The sequence below is a fragment of the Drosophila innubila genome (assembly GCF_004354385.1).
Source record: "Drosophila innubila isolate TH190305 chromosome 2R unlocalized genomic scaffold, UK_Dinn_1.0 1_C_2R, whole genome shotgun sequence".
In the NCBI taxonomy this organism is placed as follows: domain Eukaryota; kingdom Metazoa; phylum Arthropoda; class Insecta; order Diptera; family Drosophilidae; genus Drosophila; species Drosophila innubila.
Genome location: NW_022995374.1, coordinates 7912125 through 7932535, shown reverse-complemented (window position 1 = coordinate 7932535; position 20411 = coordinate 7912125). Strand labels below are relative to the sequence as shown.

Sequence of the window (20411 nt, the reverse complement as noted above, 5' to 3'; positions counted from 1 at the left end):
TAATATAATAATATAATAAATAATCATGTTAACAAAACTATAGAAAATAATCATGTTTTTTATATGCAATAAAAACTGAATTTTCCATCGATTTTGTGTATTTTTTTAATCTTTCGAACGATGTTCAACGAAACAAAAAGTTTTCGCTAGCAAAAACTGTAATTTCGTTCAATCGTTGCTATAGATTATATAGATATGTTGGTTGAAGTATTGATCAAATGGGTGCAATGAGTTCTTAGAGTATATTTCTGCCTGTGTGTGCCTTACAATTAGAAAGTTGAGTTCAGTGCGAGCTACTTGATCTTCTTGGTCTCTTGATGGCACAGACAAGCCTGCTTGGTGAGATTCTTGATCCAGGTGCCGTAGCGATTGACTCGGGCATAGACGCCTGGATAACCGGCCTTGGCACAGCCCTCGCCCCAGGAGACAACGCCGGCTATTTGATACTCCCGCGTGCCATTGGGCACAATGTGCAGGGGACCGCCGCTGTCGCCCTGGCAGGAATCCTTGCCGCCCTCATCGTAGCCACCGCAGAGCATGTTGTCCGTGATCTTGTTGCCGTAGCGACTCTTGCGGCATTCGTCCTGTGATAGAATGGGCACCTGCACCTCCTGGAAGAGTTCGAAAAGAGTGCTGGGAGTTACTTTACAACAATGCCATGCTGGTCACTTACCTGCAGGGTATCAGAGGTGGGGCCACCTACTTTAAGGGCACCCCAGCCGGTGACAATGGCCGTCTCGCCCTTGAAACTGCGTCCAGGTGTGGGCATGCACACGGGATGCAGTACCTCATTGAACTCCACTGGCTCATCCAGCTTGATGATGGCAATGTCGTTGTCATAGTTGCGTGCATTGTACTTTGGATGCGTGATGACCTCCGCGACCTTGCGATCAATCTTCTGCAGATGCGACATCTTGCGATCGTGCTCCAGCAAACGCACCGAAATACGCTCCTTGCGGAAGCCATAGACACAGTGCGAGGCCGTCAGCAGAAACTGATCGTTGAGCAGGGAGCCGGCACAGTAGAAGCGTCCGCCGTACAGCAGCATGGCAACCCAGGGATACTGATGCACCTCGGTCTCCTGACCACCAACAATGCGCTTCTGAATGTTGGCCACTCCGCAGACACAATCACTGCAATTCCGCGGTGGATTCAAGGTTGGCGGTGCGGGTGTTGTAGCCCTGCGAGTGGTGCTGGTACTCACAGAGGGTGCTGCGGTGGTGCTTGTGGTGGAGGATGCAATCGCTGGCTTCTCAGTGGCTGCTGTGGCCGAGCTGCTCAGTGTGGCCAACGTGGCGGTTTCTGTGGCAGCTCCCGGTCGCTGTGGCAACAACGACAGAACCCATTGCACGAACGTATTCTGCGACTGTTTCAGCAGCTGCGATGCTGGCGTTGTGCCCGTCGTGGACTGCTCCGATGCAGATGCAGATGCAGCTGATCCGAGTAGCAGCAGCCATAGCAGCAGGCAGATCGTATGGCAGCTCCAAGACATTTCCAGATAGTGTATTTTGTATTGAGTGTAGGCTTTCTCTACGCTTAGGCGACACCACACACAGGTTGTGTGGCTCGTTGCAAACTGAAAAGCCAGCCATGAATTTGAAAGCCAGCGACAAACATTTCACCCAAATTCACAGACGGACCGACGGACAGACGCACCGACGGACAGACGGACCGATCAACCAACCGGGCAGAAATAAAAGCTGTTCTTGCCTGTGGCACGTCCACTTTGCCAATCTACTCATAAGAGTGTGTAAGTGTGTGTGTGTGTGAGTGTGTACGTGTGTGTGTCTTGTCTTTTGTATTTGTATTCTGCGCATGCGTGGGCTACGCCGGCTTGACCATGATAATGATGCTTCACACAAAACAACATTCAAGCTGAACGAGTTCAATTCAACGGCTATTGATACACTACTAAATGGATCAGTTTCTTGTATTGAATGGCAATCCAAGAAAAGTATTTCAGATATCAGACAAAACAGTTTATGAAAATACAAATCATAAAAATACAAATATTTAAAAAATTTAATTGAAAAATTATAGGAAATAACATCAAATTCATTATGCTTTTCAAATGGCATACATATTAATTAAATAAAATATTTTGTATTTGTAATTATAGTTATATTTTATATTTGCACTACTTATGAATACAAAGTATCTCAGATGTAAAACAAAAATTTGTTGAAAATAAGTGTATTTTATAAATATACATTCATTCTGAATTAGTTATATATAAATATATTTATGAAGGAAATAACACAAATTATATTTCACATTTATAGCTGCTAATAATTTTTAAGAGCATTCGGTCTTCGTTGTGCTGTAGTTAATAATTTTCGCTTTTACATTAATTAATGTTTTTGCCACTGAAGTAGCGAAAGTTTTTTTCTCGCTTGTGATTTTATTGAAATCAATTTTTGTTTGTTTGTACATTGTTTATATGTATGTACGGATGTGTGCGAGTATATCTTTGCAGTTTGATCGCTCGACGCGTCGTAATTTTACTTTCTTTTGATTTATTTTATTGGATGACTCTTTTTATGTGTTCGCTTAACACACTATCAAATGAGTGTGTGTGTGTGTGTGTGTGTGTGTGTGTGTGCGTGTGTTTCGGTGTTTCTAGGCTTTATTCAAAGTTTATTATGTCGCGTTTTTAGTATTGGTCAAAAAGCGATGCGGCATGTTAATAAAAATATGAATCTATCGATACTATCGATAGTGCTATTGATGTTTTGTAACCTCTAGCGATGACACTGTAAACTGTAATCGTAAACTTAACGGCTCTTGTTAATACAGGGTGTTTGAGTAAGTTCATATATAACATGGTCAACTTTAGATACTCATTTGTAAGTCATTATTTTAAGTATCTGTAGATCCTCCCAAGTTTATGCTCGTAAAACTTTAAGTGCTCTTAAGAAGTTAAAACCTCTTTGGGCCAGTGTAACGCCCCATTAACGTCAACCTGTTAAGACTTCTCTCCAGGTCTGTAGACGACAATTGTCAGGCAGGATTAATGGTGACTCGCTAACTATGCGTCATATGTATGTATAGATATATATACATATAGCTGGGAATGTTGCCCTGGACATTGCATGAGGTTGGGAGGGAGAGGAAGAGAGAGATCTGCTGCGCCTGCGCCGTTTTGTCGGGCAGTTGAACAATTATTGATAGATGACCACAGTTGACAGATGAGTCCGGCATAAGTCAAATGCAGATGCAGTTGTAGTTGCAGATGTGGAGGCCACAGCAAAAAGTCATTAGTATGCGCACACATAACACTTGGCATATTAATTGTGCGCGTAATGTGGCCAAGGGAACAATGAGAGAGAGAAACAGAGAGAGAGAGTGAAGGGACTGATAGAAATGTTGATGACAAACTAATGTCGGACTCAGCCTCAGTCTCAGCTTCAGCCATCAGGGCAACAGGCCAACCGCAGTGCGTTGTTAAAACAAAGTGCCATTTGCATAATAGCCATGCTAGACAAAAAGCCAAACAACACATACATATATGTACATATGTACATATATTTTAAAAATGGGTGTGTGTCTGTGTGTGTGTGTTTGTTTGGGTCTATGTTGGTTGGATTATTTATGTGATGAGGCAGTAGAACTGCAGACCTGCACTTGGCGGCGCAATTATGCAAGGCTGTCTCGTTGCGGGCTTCGAAACGTGACCACCAACAAAGTCAGACTCTGGCTGATTGGTGGCCAGAGCATCGTCAGGGTTTTTGTTGTTAAACACGTTGGCAAATATGTTAATAGGTTTTGTAATATGCACATTAGATGCTACTACAACTACAGCCATTAAATTCGCTGCGGGCCAGCAATTAGAGTTAGTAACTATGGCGAATATTTACTTGACTCTACATTGAAGTATTATGATAAGATTTAGACAGAAAAGGGAATTTAGTAATCAAGAAATAATAGCCCAGAAAATAAATTGTTACAAGCTTTGAAGTGCTGTAGTTTGTAATATAAACTTAGCTCAAGTATCTTTCAAGAAAATTGATTGTTTTTTTAATGAAATATATTCAATTCTTAATATTTTAGAAATTGCTTGCTATGCATGGTTATATTGAAGATCCGACTTTGTATGTACCAGAGTTATTTGTAACTGCTAAAAAAAAGTAGCCACAGGCTACAGACTGAAATTTAAATTACTCACTTTGAATATTGCCCGAAAAAACCTCAAAAAACAATTAAAAACGTGTTGCTGTGACCCTTCAGCTCGGTCCTTTTTGGAAAGTGGCAAGCTCAAAAGTTTGGGAAATGAAACTGGAGTTGGTGCTGAACATGCCGCTCTACATGTAAATGAAATTTTCACAGACAGTTTGGCTGGCGAGTGTAAAAATTTCACTTTTGATTTATGCAAGCGGTGGGTGAGGAAAGGTATAGGTATAGGTATATAAAAGGATATGGGGGTGGCTCTATTAAAGCCAACAACAATTGAGTGGCAACAAAGATATTGCAACGTATTTGCATAGACAACCTTTATGGGCAACAATTACAACGCATAGATAATGTTTAGCAATGCGCACTGTGAGTTAGCATAAAATTTTATAAGCCAAGTTAATTAAACTGGCAGTTGGCAGTTTGCAGTTGGTAGCTGGCATTGGTAGTTAACAGTTAACTGCCAGAACCGTCTGAATGCTGGCAAAGGAGAACAGCTCAGTTTGTGGTATTACCGGCAACTTTGTTCATTTGCAGTCGAAAATTTAATTAGTTATTCCATTTGCGCTTTCAGTCTTTTATATATTTATATTTTCCTTTTTTTTCATTTGAGCCGCATTCATACAAATTAAACCAACGTGCTTTTTGGTATTTCGGTGAAAGGTGTGCGGTTGCCCAAAGAATTCTGGGCGTGGTAGGTTCGTTTGAGCTTTAAATGAAATGTGCATGCTGATTTTAATACTGCAGTAGGAGATCTGAATAGAGCAGCGACTGCTGCTAAAGGTGATATTTAGCTGAGGCAACTGAAAGACACAATAGCTGTTAAAGGAATTTCCACACCTGAATCGAAAATTGCAATACATCAAAGGGCACGCAAGTCGCTCCGAGCTTATGTAGCCACTTCAACAAGCTGCCTAATGATGGTGGTGCCGCCTTTTTAAGTGGGGAGGAGTGTGGCAGACTGCCATGAAGGTCAAAAAACAGACTGCAACTTTGCTTGGCATGCAACGTTAGCACCAACTTGCCACCGAGTCCAGAAGGCAGCCAAAAAGTTTCGAGTTTCGAGTTGCAGCAAAAACTTGTAGCGCTTGTAAGTTGAGTTGTAGCACGCGATATTTGTCGATTATGACTTGTAGTACTTGCAGCTGGAGGATACAATTTTGGGACATGCTCAGCTTGCAATAATGTGCATGCAACCACTCTGTTGTAAAAGTGGCATGCTTTGAAAGTGCCTCACGCAATCCATATAATAGATTAATTACGGTATAATGCAAAACTGAAGCCGGCAAAAGAAAAGATATGCGAAAAAGTGTTAGACGGAATCCAGAACAATCGATAGTTGCACTTCCCATTCGCAAAATGCTCCCACAGATCACACAACTACAATAACTCTAATCAAAAATGTACAAAAAAAAATAAGTAATCACTGAATTTATTAAATCTCAGATAAAATTTATATTTTCCATCAGTTGTTAATGTATTTTTAAACATGATGCCAAATCAATGAATTAATATTCTATTTTCTTAAACATAAAGCAATTTCTTTACGGATTTTCGTACGTTACTCAGTTCGGAAAATTGTGTCATTAAACTGCAAAAACGAAATTTAAATTGCGAATTGCTGTTAAAGTCTTTGACGATGTTACACACTATTTAAAGTGGACTGTGATAAGTTTGTGATTTTTTTTTCTGCAGGGATGACAAATTTTATTCCATGGTCGTCATCGGCTATAATTTCATTTGCGCTATTTTTGTTGCTGCCACTTCCGCCGGCAATAAAATTAACTGCGGATTTAATTAATTGCGGTTTGCACTTTTCGCCTTTTAACCGTTTGCACTGCAGTTACATTATATTTCTCAATGGTTTGATTTTTTGATTCTGCTTTTTATACCCTATTTCCATTGCCAGTACGCAGAAAGGAGTATAGCAGGCATAAAAAGATAATTGACAGTCGACAAGTATATACATAAGTTCTTTATAAATTTTGCTAAGCTAAAACTCAGAATATATTTCCCTTAATTAACATTATTTGAAGATGGTTTTCAAGAGTTTCCGTAGGGTAACCACATTTTAATTTGCACATCTGTTAGTCATGGGTATTTTAACGTCTAGCAGTCCAGATTAAAATAGTCTTACTTATTTATTTTTGCCTTGTCGACTTTTGCTGATTGCATTTTCATAGGAAATCAGTTTTTAATGAAATTTTCATGGACCACAGCGAAAAGCAAAAAATAAATTATTGAATAAACTGTACAAACCAACAATAGGCGCATTAAAAAATAGCACACGAGTGCCAGATAAAAAAAATAGTATTTAATTGATTTTCTAAAAAAAATTATCGAAATCGAAGTAAAAATAAATTCAATATCACTCCATTACAAATCAGTTACGTATTTCGTTTTTACACCAAACTATTTATTTTAAGGTAACTGAATTGAATCTAAATTTTAGATAAAATTAGAATAATATAACAATAACTTAACAGCAATCTGCAAAATCGACAAACCAAATTTTATACTCATCCCAGCGTGTTTATTTATCGATTATGAATCAATTATCGACAGGCAGCATTTTATGGCACTTTTTATTGTCTAATAACAGGTCAGTTTGTTGTTTTTGATATCGACACCATGTCCATAGATTTAATGAGTCTTTATGGGATATAAAATGCCCCATTGATGGGAACAAGGGAACGGCTTGACAAACAAATAGCAAAGAAATTCCAATCACCTGTCGACAATATTGAATTCGTTTCGATTTTTATGCTCTGTTTTCGCCTTCTATTCGTGACAATCGATGGGCAGCGACGAGTGCAAAAAACTGAAACGAAGCGAAGAAATATTCAACCTTATGTGGTCCATAATTTTTCTGCTCACCTTCTTCTCTCTTTCCCTGTCTCTCAAGCTCTCACTCTCTCTTTCTATATTTATAACGCTTCTCAAGCGTTCTGCTTTTTTGTTCAAATTGTTTGGTCTTTTTTTACCGGGGATTTCGATTTTTATGGCTGTCAACAAGCGCTTAAAGTGGCTTAGCGTGTAACAGTGCCTCGAATTCTCTGGTCTTCAAATCGACTGTCAACCGGCTCTAAAGTCGCGTGGCTAATTGGAACAGCATTTGATTGGACTGAACGAGCTTTGAGGCGCCGTTCTTTTCTTTCTATTTTTTATTTGACAGTTCCGAGTATTGGCAAAGTTACATTCTCAGTCAGATAGAGCAGTTAAAGTAATTAAATAGACATAAAATTAGTGCTAAAATATGTATATTTCACAATCAGAAGATTGTTTTACGTATTTTGGCATGTTTCCTAACAAAATATGTACACAGAGTAATCTTGAATTCGAAGAGCTAAGGAATAGTTTTATTTAAACTGTGTAAATATAGTATAGAGTTAACTAGTAAGCTACTATGCTCAATTAATAGTTAATAGTCTAATTAAAAACAAATTTATTTTAAAAATATTCTGCAACTAAGACTGTAGCATCTTTACTTATTTTCTATACTTCCTCTTAAAGATAACTTAATAAATGTTAGACATAATTAAATGATTAAATACCTATCAATTTTCTTATGCAAATTTGAAACTGACCTAATTTAATGGAAATTATTGCTTTCATGTTTAAATAAAACATATTAAATTGGCTGCTTAATGAGGGCAATTATATAAATGAATGCTACTTATAAATTATGTCTTTGCAGTTGACAAATCAAGTTATTGGCCAGCTGAAATAGTCGAATTGTTTGGCCAAGACCAGAAATGGTATTCGAAATTGATTATGTTATTTCTCTTGAGGCGTCAATTTGCATTTGCAATTTTCTAGTTAACTCGAATTAAACTAGTTAAAATATAATCATGTGGAATATTTTGATAATGGAAAATGCATTACAGCTGCTCAGTTGACTAGTTAGTGGCAAATGGACAAACTGTCTGCAAACAAATTCGAGTTGAGACTAATGACATTTGACGCAAATAATGCAAAATGCAGCCAGGCAGATGTTGTTGTTGTTGCTGTTGTTGTTGTTGCGGTTGCATGCTGACTGTTGCATGTACATTTTCTTCATCAATGATTAATTGTTTTGACAATTTCGGTCTGGCAGACATCACTTTCAAATTCCTAGCCATGTCTGACAGTGCCCAAAACGAGTGCGTTGAAAATTTCGCGGCAATATGCAAACTGCAAAACCAAAAACTGTGCAACTATGCAACTATGCAACTGCCGTGCAGCATTCATGCTCACATCAGTTGCGGCATTTGTTATCGTTGCAACTGGACACAATTTTTGGGGGAAAGAGTCTGACTTCCTCTCCTCATCCATGTCTCCCTTTGGGGCATGATATTTCTGTTGCCTCGCTGACGAATGTAGCAAAATTTATGTATGATTTTGGCAGTGGCAAAGCTGCCACATCGTGGCAACAGTAGCGAAGTGACACACACACACACACACAACATGCCGACACTGTCAGATAGTTGAAGATTTATAATATGGTTTTTATCTGTGCACAGATTGAAATGAATTTTCGCTTAAATGCTGCCAAATTTAAGTTAGATTTTAGTATGCAATACAAATTGAGAATTTTATAAATATTTCTCTGCTTTGGTTATTATAAATTTAAAGACAAGACCACAATACTTTACTGGCAACCCAGCTTAGCCATTATCCAATACAAAATAAAAACATTTATTTCTCCATCCATTCTAGTCCCAAATCGAAGCTGTCAGTGGCAGTACAAGGAGCCACAACTTTCACCAGGTGAGAAACTTTCACTAGATAAATCTCTGGCTGCCTTTTATCAGCGTTAGTTTCCTCTTTCCTCCTGCTCTTCCAATCCACCTAAACCAATTTCCTTTTAGCAGGCAAACGAATTAAACTTAAAATAAACAACAGCAACAACAAATACAAATACAAACAACACATTAAATAGCTTTAGTTTAAATGCAGCTGAGAGCTCGTAAAACTTTCGCTTGACCCTTGTCAGAGTACTCCACCCACTTGGCAGCAACACCACCACCAGGCAACAAAGGGTGGCAAGTGCAGACAACGACAACGTTGTCGTGTAATCAACAGAAAATTGGCACCAGTCGATGTCCAAGTGCTGTCTGTGTCAGCATCGTTTACTCTTAACTTGTCCAATGGGGATGGCTCTCCCACCAGCTGACCAGCTGACCAACTGACCGACTGACTTAAGGGTTGTTTGTACTTTGAAACAGACCGTTATTTACTCATACTTAACCCAATAAATCGTCGTCTTAGTCGCTTAGTTGTTGTCTAGCTTTAGGCATTTACACTAATTTTCGTTGACCATTATCACCGAAATGTGGGGAACATTACGTTAGATGGACTCATGTAATCGCAGCTCCATTTACTTTATCATTTTGGGCCATAAATTATGGGCTTAGGTCTCGGTGCCTTTTTGGAGATGCCAACTGCATTTTACTGACCGAAACGTGCGTGTTTTGCATTTAATTAATTTACTATGTATGCACTGCACTTTAATGCTAATTACCTGGGCCAGTTTCAATTCCAGTTTTCGACCCTAACAGGCGTCACATGCCAAATATTTGCACCGCCAGCTGGTCAAGTGCTACGTGCGGGATAATTAAGCGGCCATCTGAATTCATTCCATGCAGAAGTGAATGAAGGCAGTTAAGGTACCAGGTTAATATTCACATTTAAATAGTTATGTCTCCTTTACGTGCAGCAGTTAGCAGGTGACACTTACAGCTACTCTGTTGCAAGCTGTCTGCAGACTGGAATGCAACCTGAAGCTGGATACACACTTTACGTGACTCAACTGCGGAGCAGCTCATTATGAATGTGATTGGAAATGGGAAAATCTTTGAAGGGCTTATGAATTCAAATTAGGAGCAACTCCTCATTTCCCCTCAACTCCTGTTCGATGTTTCTCCCCCTTCTTGATATCCGATTAATGCTGCCCCAAGTCAGCTGTCAGCATTTGACCAAGAACAACTCTTTAAAGCGACTGCTAACACATATTTCGACCTTCTAACACTTGGCCATTATTTATATTTCTTGACTGTGTTATATTTCTGCTGACCATTGAAACACTTTTTCCGGGCAACATGCACAATTTTCGCCAACGTTGCACAATTTTCTTCTTTTACTCTTTTTGCAGTCATGTATTTCACTTCCTATTTACATTTATTTGCCGTAGCGCCATTTCTATTTATTTGTGCAACACGCTAAAGTCACGAGTGAATTTAATGGTAAATATGAAGCGCCAGGGTTGTTGCCCCATAGGCGTCACATAGACGGCAACCCTGGCGCCAACAAAACTCGATCCGCATTGCGTTGACCGTTTTTATATGATTTTTAATTTATTTGTATATCTACTAGTATTTCCTTTTTTTATGATTCTTCTTTGTTTGGCTGACCAAATGGTGCCAACTAGACGCTGCGCCAAATTTGTTAACGGTTTGCCAAGTAAATGTAAATTGCATACAAGGCACGACAGTGCGTATGCGTGATATTCGTCGGATATGCAGTTAAATGCATAAAAATGTTAAATCTAAGGAAACGACTGAATAATCGCATTGCTGTTGGATAAAAATATGTTGTAACTGTTATTAGAGCATGTATTTTTGGCAACTTTGCAACTCTTTTAAATCACAAAATTATTTAATATATTTTGAACTTAGCCGCAGATTATAATTATAATAATAAAGTTAGGAGTTTGTTTTATTTTTTGACAAAAGTATTACAACTTTGAATTTTCGTTAACAAAAAAATTAAGAACAGGAAAATGAACCTGATATTTGTGTCGGTTTGCCTTTGTGATCCTAAAAAACGTACATCTTTTAAAAGATTTGAGAATAGCTGAACGATTTGAAAATGCCGAGAAATATACAATGCGCTTATCCATAAATCATTCAACGCAAATCCCAGTTACAAATTTTATGCATGCAAATCAATTGCTCAATTGTTTCTATTGAAGCGCAGCGAATACAATAAAATATACCCTTATACCTTTCAAATCCCAGAGACCCGCGACATAGTTCCCATGCAGAACGCAGCAGGCACAACAAACAAGTTGTTGGCCATAAATAAATATCGTATAAGCCCAGTGAAGCTTACAGTAAAAAAGTGCCCGAAGACTAAAAAAATAAAAAGTGAAACAATAATCGCACATAGAATATAAATTTCTGTGTGCTGTAACACAATAAATTTAATTTGCAAATTCAATTTAAATAATACCACACACTGAGCAATGCTGAAAAAATAGATATTCTTCTGCACATACGTGTGAGTATGTATGTCATTCATATATGTGTGTAGACTATATTGTTTTTGTATCGCAAATTTGCAGTTGGTCGTCTGAACAGCGAACATCACCGCAGCAAATTCAATTGTCCGGATTTAGTTTTGTACCAGCTGGCTTTTTTATATGCTTGCTCGAAGGATTAAATTTGTTTAACTGGCCAAAATTGATTGGATTGGATTTGAGTTCTATTGGCTATGATATACTTTCAAACGGAATAGGTGAAAATGTAAATATACGAATACAACAGTTACATAATGGCCGGGAAATATTAATTCACTCATTGCATATTCATGCACCATTTCTGCATTTTCTTTATTCAATGCATGACTCTGAATAATTAAATAGTCAAATCATTTGATTGCAATTCGCTTGACGAAGATGTGAACAATTGAATTGATAAATATGACGCTAGTAATATATTATTTTTAAAAATAATCGGGTTGAGTTCTTTATTTTGATTGCAGTTAAAATAACTTCATTTATCCTTAGTCACAGAATATTTATTTAACTGTTTTTAGATCAGAGGACAAATTTTCACTTTAAAAATCTTATATTCGGATCGTTGGACTAAATGTAATTTACTTAAAATGGATTATGCTTGTAAGTAATATGAGTTTTTAATATAAATAACTTTTCGTTTCTCACATGAAGTCAACTTTTTGCAGCTGCGAAAAAGAAATTGAATTTAATGCTTGAATTATTTTAATTTCCTTTGGAGACCAACCGTGTCCAACACAAACTAATAAACGACAAAGGCACGTACGCACCTCTGACGATAAACTGACATGGCTTCGGCCACGGCTGCTCCGGTTTTACCGATGACAACGACGCCACGAAGGAGAAGCGGGAGGAGGATGTTGTTGCACTGACTGCCATGATGCCGACACATGTGTTGGGATCTTTGCACAAATTGAAGTGACAGTCGGTCGCGTTGGTTGTACGGATCCAAACGGACATTACAGTGTCTCAAATTAAATGAAAACCACCTCGAAAACTTTGAACTCAAAAGGTGTCAATGCTGGCCCGTGGCTTAGCCGACCTATCACTGGGTTCGAACCCTGGCATGTTAAAAATCTGTAACTTACCTGTTCTGTTAGTTCTTGAAATTGCACTAAAAATGCTTTAAGTAGCATGCTCATAATATTAATAAAACGTAAAAAAAAGAGTGTTTTTAGCACTATAAGTAGAAGTCTTGTAAAATGAGTATACAGGGTATATCCAGCATGTAGATTTCAAACATATCCTATTGGTATTGTACAGATGGCATTCACAGTCTATATTACTTACTTGTCATTTAGTGCTTATTTAAAAGCATGTCTGCTTATAAACTATTTTATTTTCTTTTGTTTTTTATTTTGGAAATCAAATGCTGCCAAAACATCTGGATGATCTAATCGCGTCGCTACTTAAATGGAAGACAGACAAGCGTATTCATCTACCCGAGATGGATATCGTAAAGCTTCTGCAATCGGCACGTGGTGTTTTGATAGACGAACCCATGCTACTAAGGATACATGCGCCGATGAATGTCCTGGGCGACATACATGGTCAGTTCTCGGATATGCTGCGATACTTCGAGTCTGCGGGCTATCCGCCGAAGACCAACTATCTCTTTCTGGGCGATTACGTCGATCGTGGAAAGTATTCCGTTGAAACGCTGACACTATTGCTAGCCTTCAAAGTCAAGTTCCCCTATTCGGTATTCCTGCTACGCGGCAATCACGAGTCGTCCAGCATTAATCAGGTATATGGCTTCTACGATGAGTGCAAGCGACGCTTCACTGTGCGTCTGTGGAGATGCTTTGTGGATACCTACAATTGTATGCCTGTTGCTGCGATCATTTCCGATCGGATCTTTTGTTGTCACGGCGGTCTGAGTCCGTTGCTGCATGAAATGGACGACATACTCAACCTGCCGCGACCATGTGAGGTCAAGACAAATGGATTACTCTGTGATCTGCTCTGGTCTGATCCCGATCCAGTTATCGCGGGCTGGGCCAAGAACTCGCGAGGTGTCAGCTTCACCTTTGGGGCGGACATCGTTCTACAGTTCCTGGCCCGCTTCAATTTCGATTTGGTCTGTCGGGCTCATCAGGTAGTCGAGGATGGTTACGAATTCTTTGCCAAGCGCCAGCTCATCACCATCTTCTCGGCGGTCAACTACTGTGGCGAATATGACAATGCCGGTGGTATGATGTGCGTTGATGAACATCTAAATATCACAATGGTTGTGATAAAGCCAAAAAAACGCGAAGCAGACAACGTCAAATTCGCAGCTCTTATCGAGAAAGCACCAGAGATCCTAAACAGAGCTCAGCACTAGATTTGTAAAAGTTTAGCTAATTAAGCATTTCAGTTTGATAAGCATGTACCGATTTTATTGTTATAATGCATGTAAGATCTTCAATAAGAGACAAATGAAATCGGTACTTTAATTTGACATTGCTTATTTATTTCTAAACTTGTACTTCGCTTACAGCGTTATAGGTTACAGGTTATATGCAACAAACAACAGAAGAACTCTCCAAACCTATAATATATGTTAAGTTTGTGCATCTGGGTCTCATTTAGCAACGAGTAACGAACAATGAGAGATAAAAACGTCACATTTGCTAATAAGTTGCTAGAATCTGTATATATAAAGCAGTTTGTTCAACTGACTAAGCATTGTACAGGCCAAACGGCTTAAGCTACGACCTTGAAACTTGTGCTCAATATACTTAAGATAATTTCATAGTGGGATAAGAAGGCGTTTTGCAAAATTTGGCCTGCAAGTGCTTCAAAATCGAGGTCAGCGTTTGGTCAGCCAGCGGGCTTATCGAAGCGGGCTAATTGCGTTTTTCGATTGTAAAAGAATTCTACCTATCGCTGATTCTATCAGTTTATTTCATCACAGGAGCTGGTTATCTTCTTGTCGGATTAATCAAAGTACTTGAAAAATTCGACAGGCTCTTCTAAAAAATAAAAATTATAAAAAATAAAAAAAAAAACATATATAAATAAACAAAAAACAAATCGGATTGGGGCATAACACTGTTAAGATATATCGCACATGTACGAAGCAAATGTTGATGAGCTTATACGATTACTCGAGACTGGAGGTCGGCAAACCAATGGCATTATCCCCATGGAAAAAAGGGACATTCAGGCGATTTGCCGTAATGCTCGTCAAGTGTTTCTGGATGAGAACATGTGCCTAGCGGTCAGTGCTCCCGTTTGCGTGGTCGGAGATGTGCACGGACAGTTTGAGGATCTGTTGCGCATCTTCAAAATTAAGGGATTCCCGCCAGAGCAACGTTATCTATTTCTGGGCGATTACGTGGATCGTGGCAAGCACTCGCTTGAGACTCTTACTCTGTTGTTCTGCTACAAGATTAGGTATCCCGACTGTGTGTTTCTGTTGCGTGGCAATCACGAGAGTCCGTGTCTTAACCAGATCTACGGCTTCTACGATGAATGCAAGCGCCGCTACTCGTCCAAGCTCTGGAAGACCTTCGTGGACTGTTACAGTTGCATGCCTGTGGCGGCCGTTGTCTCCAATCGGGTATTTTGCTGTCACGGCGGATTGAGTCCGAGCCTGACCAGCATCGAAGACATAAACAATCTGCCTCGACCCACTGATATACCAATTTCCGGGCTGCTTTGTGATCTGCTGTGGTCTGATCCCGATCGCAGCTTTGGCTGGAATAAGAGTACTCGTGGCGTCTCCTGGGTATTTGGTAGCGATATCGTTGAGCGTTTTCTAATTCGTCATGACTTTGACTTGATCTGTCGTGGCCATCAGGTCGTTGAGGATGGCTATGAGTTATTTGCCAAACGGCAGCTGATCACCATCTTCTCGGCTCCAAACTATTGTGGGGTCTTTGACAATGCCGGGGCCACAATGTACATTGATGACAATCTGATGATTACGTTTGACATCTACAAATCCAGGGCTATTACCAATACTAATACTGCTAACACGAGTGTTAAACGCGTTACTGAGACTCTTCAGCAGACTGTTTTTGGTAAAAGCATTTAGACTTTAATTATAATTACTGCAAATATGGATACAGATATATTTAAATAATTGTTAAAAACAGATGTAGGGTAAAAATTTCTGATTGTCTACTGATATGTCAATATTACAATGTGTCTCAGTAAAGCATTCGTTGTCTTAATGTGATTAAAGTGAATAAATTGTATGAATTCCAGCTGTGTAAACATAAGTGTCCTTTCTTTCAATTTAAAATGTGTTTTAATCTTGAGACTTTGGAATTGTTCTTAATTGGTAATTGAGATTTCATTTTTCTTGTTTGAACACCATTGTAAAACTTGTTATTTTCATGTTAATATATATATATATATACAAAAAATTAGATTATGTTTATTTATAAAGAAACATGCAAAACAATACAATCTGCGGTTGAGCTAGACATTGGACAGAAAAATGAGTTTATTATCGGCACACACCAAAGGAATCAAACACCCGCCGAAACACCACAACAAGTGATCGAAAGTTCCGATGCCGCTAACCAAGAAAATGGACCTGGTGTGGTGAACTCCCCGAGGACCTCCAATCTATCGGATTCGGGACTAAATTTGACCGAATTAATCGGCAAGCTGAAGGCATTCCGAGGCAGCAAAGTGCAGCGTATTCAACTTTATGAGCCTGACATCCTCCATTTATGCTTCCAGGCGAGGGAGATCTTCATGCAGGAATCTATGCTGCTCGAGTTGTCAGCCCCTTTGAGAGTTGTGGGAGACATTCATGGGCAGTTCAATGATTTGCTGAGGATAATGGAGCATGCCGGGTATCCGCCCAATGTGAACTATTTATTCCTGGGCGACTATGTGGATCGGGGCAAGAACTCAGTGGAGACGATAACACTTCTACTGGCGCTTAAGGTAAAATATCCGCAGCATGTGTATCTACTACGTGGCAACCATGAGTCGCAGTCGATAAATCGCGTCTACGGCTTCTTCGATGAATGCAAGCGACGTTACACGATCAAGCTGTGGAAGACATTTGTCGACTGTTATAATTGCATGCCGGTAGCAGCTACTGTGGCCAAACGAATCTTCTGCTGTCACGGCGGTCTGAGCCAGAAGCTGAAGGATTTGAATGACATCAGGATATTGCCTCGACCCACCGATGTGCCCGATGAGGGGCTGCTGTGCGATCTATTGTGGAGTGATCCCGATCGATTTGGCTTCGGCTTTTCGCCGAGTGATCGTGGCGTTAGTTTTCTATATGGTCGAGATGTGCTTGAGAGGTTCCTGCGTAAGTATGACTTTGATTTGCTGTGTCGGGCCCATCAGGTGGTTGAGGATGGCTACGAGTTCTTTGCCAAACGCCAGCTGGTCACAATCTTCTCCGCACCCAATTACTGTGGCCTCTATGACAACGCGGGTGCCTCCATGGCCATTGACAAGGATTTGGTGATTACGTTCGATGTGCTACGTCCATCAGACACTCGAAAGGTTCGAATGCGCACCAGTCACTCCAAATCGAGTTCAAATTCAAACGCGAACATAAATCCAAATTCGAATTGAGACTGAGCCTGGCACCAATTGTCAACACATATCACAACATCAACAAGTCTGTCAACCTTATCTATTTACATAGATGCTGCTGATTTTATATGATTCAACTATTCAATTTTGTGCTTCCTGCTGAAATTCACTTTTGCATGCCGCACGTGCCGCTCGATTCTCGATTCTCGCATCGGATCTATCGACGCAATCCAAAATGTCTAGAATGTCCAGAGCATCACAGCCACGACTATCGAATGTGAACGAGACGGCAAACATCGATCAGATCATCCTAAGTATCATCGATGTGCGGAAGATCAAGACTCTTCATCTCACCGAGACGGACATCAGAACACTCTGCGTGCGTTGTCGGGAGGTCCTGCTGACGCAGCCGATGCTCCTGGAGATATCGGCACCCGTCAAGATCCTCGGCGACCTACATGGTCAATTTACAGACTTGCTACGAATGTTTGACTACGGCGGTTATCCGCCCGCCTCGAACTATCTCTTCCTGGGCGACTATGTGGATCGCGGCAAGCAATCCATTGAGACACTTTGTCTACTGCTGGCCTACAAGATCAAGTTTCCCCAGAATTTCTTTGTCCTGCGCGGCAATCACGAGAGTTCGGGCATCAATCGGATCTACGGCTTCTACGACGAGTGCAAGCGACGCTACACGATCAAGCTCTGGCGGACCTTTGTCGACTGTTACAACTGTATGCCCGTGGCGGCCATTGTGGATGAAAAGATATTCTGTTGTCATGGTGGACTCAGTCCTGATCTGAACAATATGGGACAGATTCAGAAGCTACCGCGACCCTGTGAAGTGCCCGATAAGGGACTATTATGTGACCTGCTCTGGGCCGATCCAGATCCCAAAATCATGGGATGGAGCGACAATGATCGCGGAGTGAGCGTTACCTTCGGTGCGGATACTGTGGGAAAGTTCATTCATCGTTTCAAATTCGATCTGGTCTGTCGAGCTCATCAGGTAGTCGAGGATGGCTACGAGTTCTTTGCCAAGCGACAGCTTATCACCATCTTCTCAGCACCCAACTATTGTGGAGAATTTGATAACGCAGGGGCCATGATGTCTGTCGATGAGACATTGATGTGCTCGTTCTTTGTCCTGAAGCCCTCGAAGAAGGCGGGTTTGCGCAAGGTGCAGACCAGGGCCTAGCATTCCCTTAGTTGATGTGATCAAATGTGATCGATCCAGAGGTGTTACTGTGTGAGCTGCAATTCGTATAAATTAGATCTACCTCACCTTAATCCAACTATCAATACAAATATAAGTCTTTTAATGTTTACAATATATTTTATGTTAACAGGATCGCAATAGAAAAACTATAAAGATGTAATCAATATTTGAAAAATGAACAAAATTAAAAATATAATTAATATTTTATACGACAATTTATAAAATTGTGCTCACATTATAAAAAAAATATATAGATATGAAGAGTTGAATATCTTGAAATCTTGAAAATGATCCAAATCTCGTATCTTTGTTATTAAGTTATGTATATATAACCACAGATTGGCAAATAAACATGAGTGTGCTACAATAAATATTACAAATTTAAGTCGAGATATTTGTAAATGTTAAAATTTTAAAAGTGTATTACCTGATTGAAGTATACACACTAACTATTGTCAAGTTCCACCGTTATTTAATTACCAAGTCCAAGTTGTCATTGATTCATTGAAACAATTGTGTCACCATGTTGCATGCAACAGATTGGACCGCCCTGTGGCCTGTCAACGGACAGCATCATTGCAATTCATTTGCCATCGCTTCCGACGGTCGACACTTAAACATTTTAATCAAATGACAGAACTGAAAATAATTTATTTGTTGCACATAATTTACAGCACACGAATTCTCTGTCTCGTTGTCTCTGTTGCACTTTTGGCTGCCGGGGATGAGATCCAGTTTTAACTTTATTAAATTTGTTTGCTTTCTGGCGTGGACATGAACTGAAAACAGAAACAAAAACAGAAACAGGCTCTGCAGTTCGATTCGCCAAGTTGCCAGTATCCCATTTGGTTATTTGGCAATTGCAGTTGCAGTTGGTGGACTAATAGATTTAAAATGTGGCTGTCGCTGTCAGCAACTCTACGATGGGTGGTGGGCGGTGGACTGGAACGTAGCTAAATAAATTGGCCAACAGCAGCTGGGCTAACGGGCTGTGTGTTGTGACAGCCTGCATGGAGATATCAACAAGAGAAGCAGCTTAACCAAGTGGTTATCATATAAAGTGCAGTAATCGGTCAGAGCATCTTCCGTAGGTTAAAGCATTCCTACACTTCTGGCTCATCAAATGGTTACAGATATCGTTTAAACATTTTCTTAAGCATTTCTACTCCAGCTGACTTCTTACGTCTGAAGTCTTTTCTGTCACTATAATCTGACAGAATTTCTGATTATTTTTTTGATCCAATAAATACATCTTGTATCTTTCATTGTAACACATATTAAGAGTATGTACTCTTTACAAGACAAGTATGAACAAAGTTGCTGTTCTTCTCAACATTTTCTTATTAGTTTTACTTACACGTTGGCTCTACACATTCTTTTACTCTTCAAAGTCCACGAAATTCAGCACAATTTCCTTTAGACATGCTAGATACTTCACTTTAACATCGACGCTCTTGCAATTCTCAAATGCGCTTTCCAGAGCCGAGGAATCAGATTCTGTCTTCCTGTCTTGTGTCTGCCATGTCAATTTTGCGCTCGGATAAAGTTGAAAAGTGAAACTTGCCAACGGCAAAATGCCTTCTACCATCTTATACACCCCGCTGTCTATCAAAGAGTTTGTAGAAATTGCAAAACGCAACCATTGGAAGTAAAATGCAAATAATCGGAGAAGATTTAATTCAACATGCATCGAACAATGCGCAAATTGAAATTCAGGTATATAAGTTCTAAATTGCAGAATAATAGAGAACTTTGGAAGGAAAACAGAAACATAAGACTGTTTTGGCTCAATTTGTCACTGACTTCAGCCATCAAGATTAGCTTCAGTTGACAATTTGTGTGGTAGGTCAATCGACAGCAATTTCTCGAGTCCACTGAAAAAATCCCCTTAACAAAGGAACTTGTCGCCTTGTCCTTTGATTTGCTTTTAATTGTCTGCCAGGGCTATAAAAATGTTCCTTTTATTTATGTTGGCCAATTAAAGGGACAGCTATTCCATGCCAAATTACTAAGATAAAATCCAAGTTGTAGGCAAGGGGATAAATTAGAAACTAAGAAAAACATTTTTTGGGTATGAGTAATATGGGATTTTTACTTTTTGAGAACTTGAAATGGCCTGTGATTTTTGACTTGATTTTTGTCATATAATTACATGACGTTAACGATGTATATGTTACTTAAGTTCTTTCAATTACTTTTACATACATTTAAATACTTACAAATCTTATTCAGATTAAAATTAAATGC

General features: G+C 39.5%; 5 protein-coding genes across 5 annotated transcripts; 4 read left to right on the top strand and 1 right to left on the bottom strand.

Annotated features, from left to right (window-relative positions):
• Window positions 1-82: 82 nt before the first annotated feature.
• On the bottom strand, window positions 83-1492 carry LOC117782798 (trypsin). The gene is made up of 2 exons (XM_034619839.1): window positions 674-1492; window positions 83-611 (listed from the first exon to the last, which is right to left on the bottom strand). The coding sequence occupies exons 1-2, from the start codon at window positions 1490-1492 to the stop codon at window positions 294-296; spliced, it is 1137 nt and encodes a 378-aa protein (XP_034475730.1). The 3' UTR covers window positions 83-293.
• An 11299-nt stretch (window positions 1493-12791) lies between these two features.
• LOC117784672 (serine/threonine-protein phosphatase PP1-like) lies at window positions 12792-13889 on the top strand. The gene has a single exon (XM_034622474.1). The coding sequence runs from the start codon at window positions 12816-12818 to the stop codon at window positions 13770-13772; it is 957 nt and encodes a 318-aa protein (XP_034478365.1). The 5' UTR covers window positions 12792-12815; the 3' UTR covers window positions 13773-13889.
• A 461-nt stretch (window positions 13890-14350) lies between these two features.
• On the top strand, window positions 14351-15652 carry LOC117784739 (serine/threonine-protein phosphatase alpha-2 isoform-like). The gene has a single exon (XM_034622547.1). It carries the CDS (start codon window positions 14502-14504, stop codon window positions 15468-15470), a length of 969 nt encoding a protein of 322 aa, XP_034478438.1. The 5' UTR covers window positions 14351-14501; the 3' UTR covers window positions 15471-15652.
• Window positions 15653-15811: 159 nt separating this feature from the next.
• LOC117782794 (serine/threonine-protein phosphatase alpha-3 isoform-like) lies at window positions 15812-16988 on the top strand. The gene has a single exon (XM_034619834.1). The coding sequence runs from the start codon at window positions 15812-15814 to the stop codon at window positions 16982-16984; it is 1173 nt and encodes a 390-aa protein (XP_034475725.1). The 3' UTR covers window positions 16985-16988.
• A 36-nt stretch (window positions 16989-17024) lies between these two features.
• On the top strand, window positions 17025-18368 carry LOC117783333 (serine/threonine-protein phosphatase alpha-2 isoform-like). The gene has a single exon (XM_034620708.1). It carries the CDS (start codon window positions 17181-17183, stop codon window positions 18141-18143), a length of 963 nt encoding a protein of 320 aa, XP_034476599.1. The 5' UTR covers window positions 17025-17180; the 3' UTR covers window positions 18144-18368.
• The last annotated feature ends 2043 nt before the right edge of the window (window positions 18369-20411 follow it).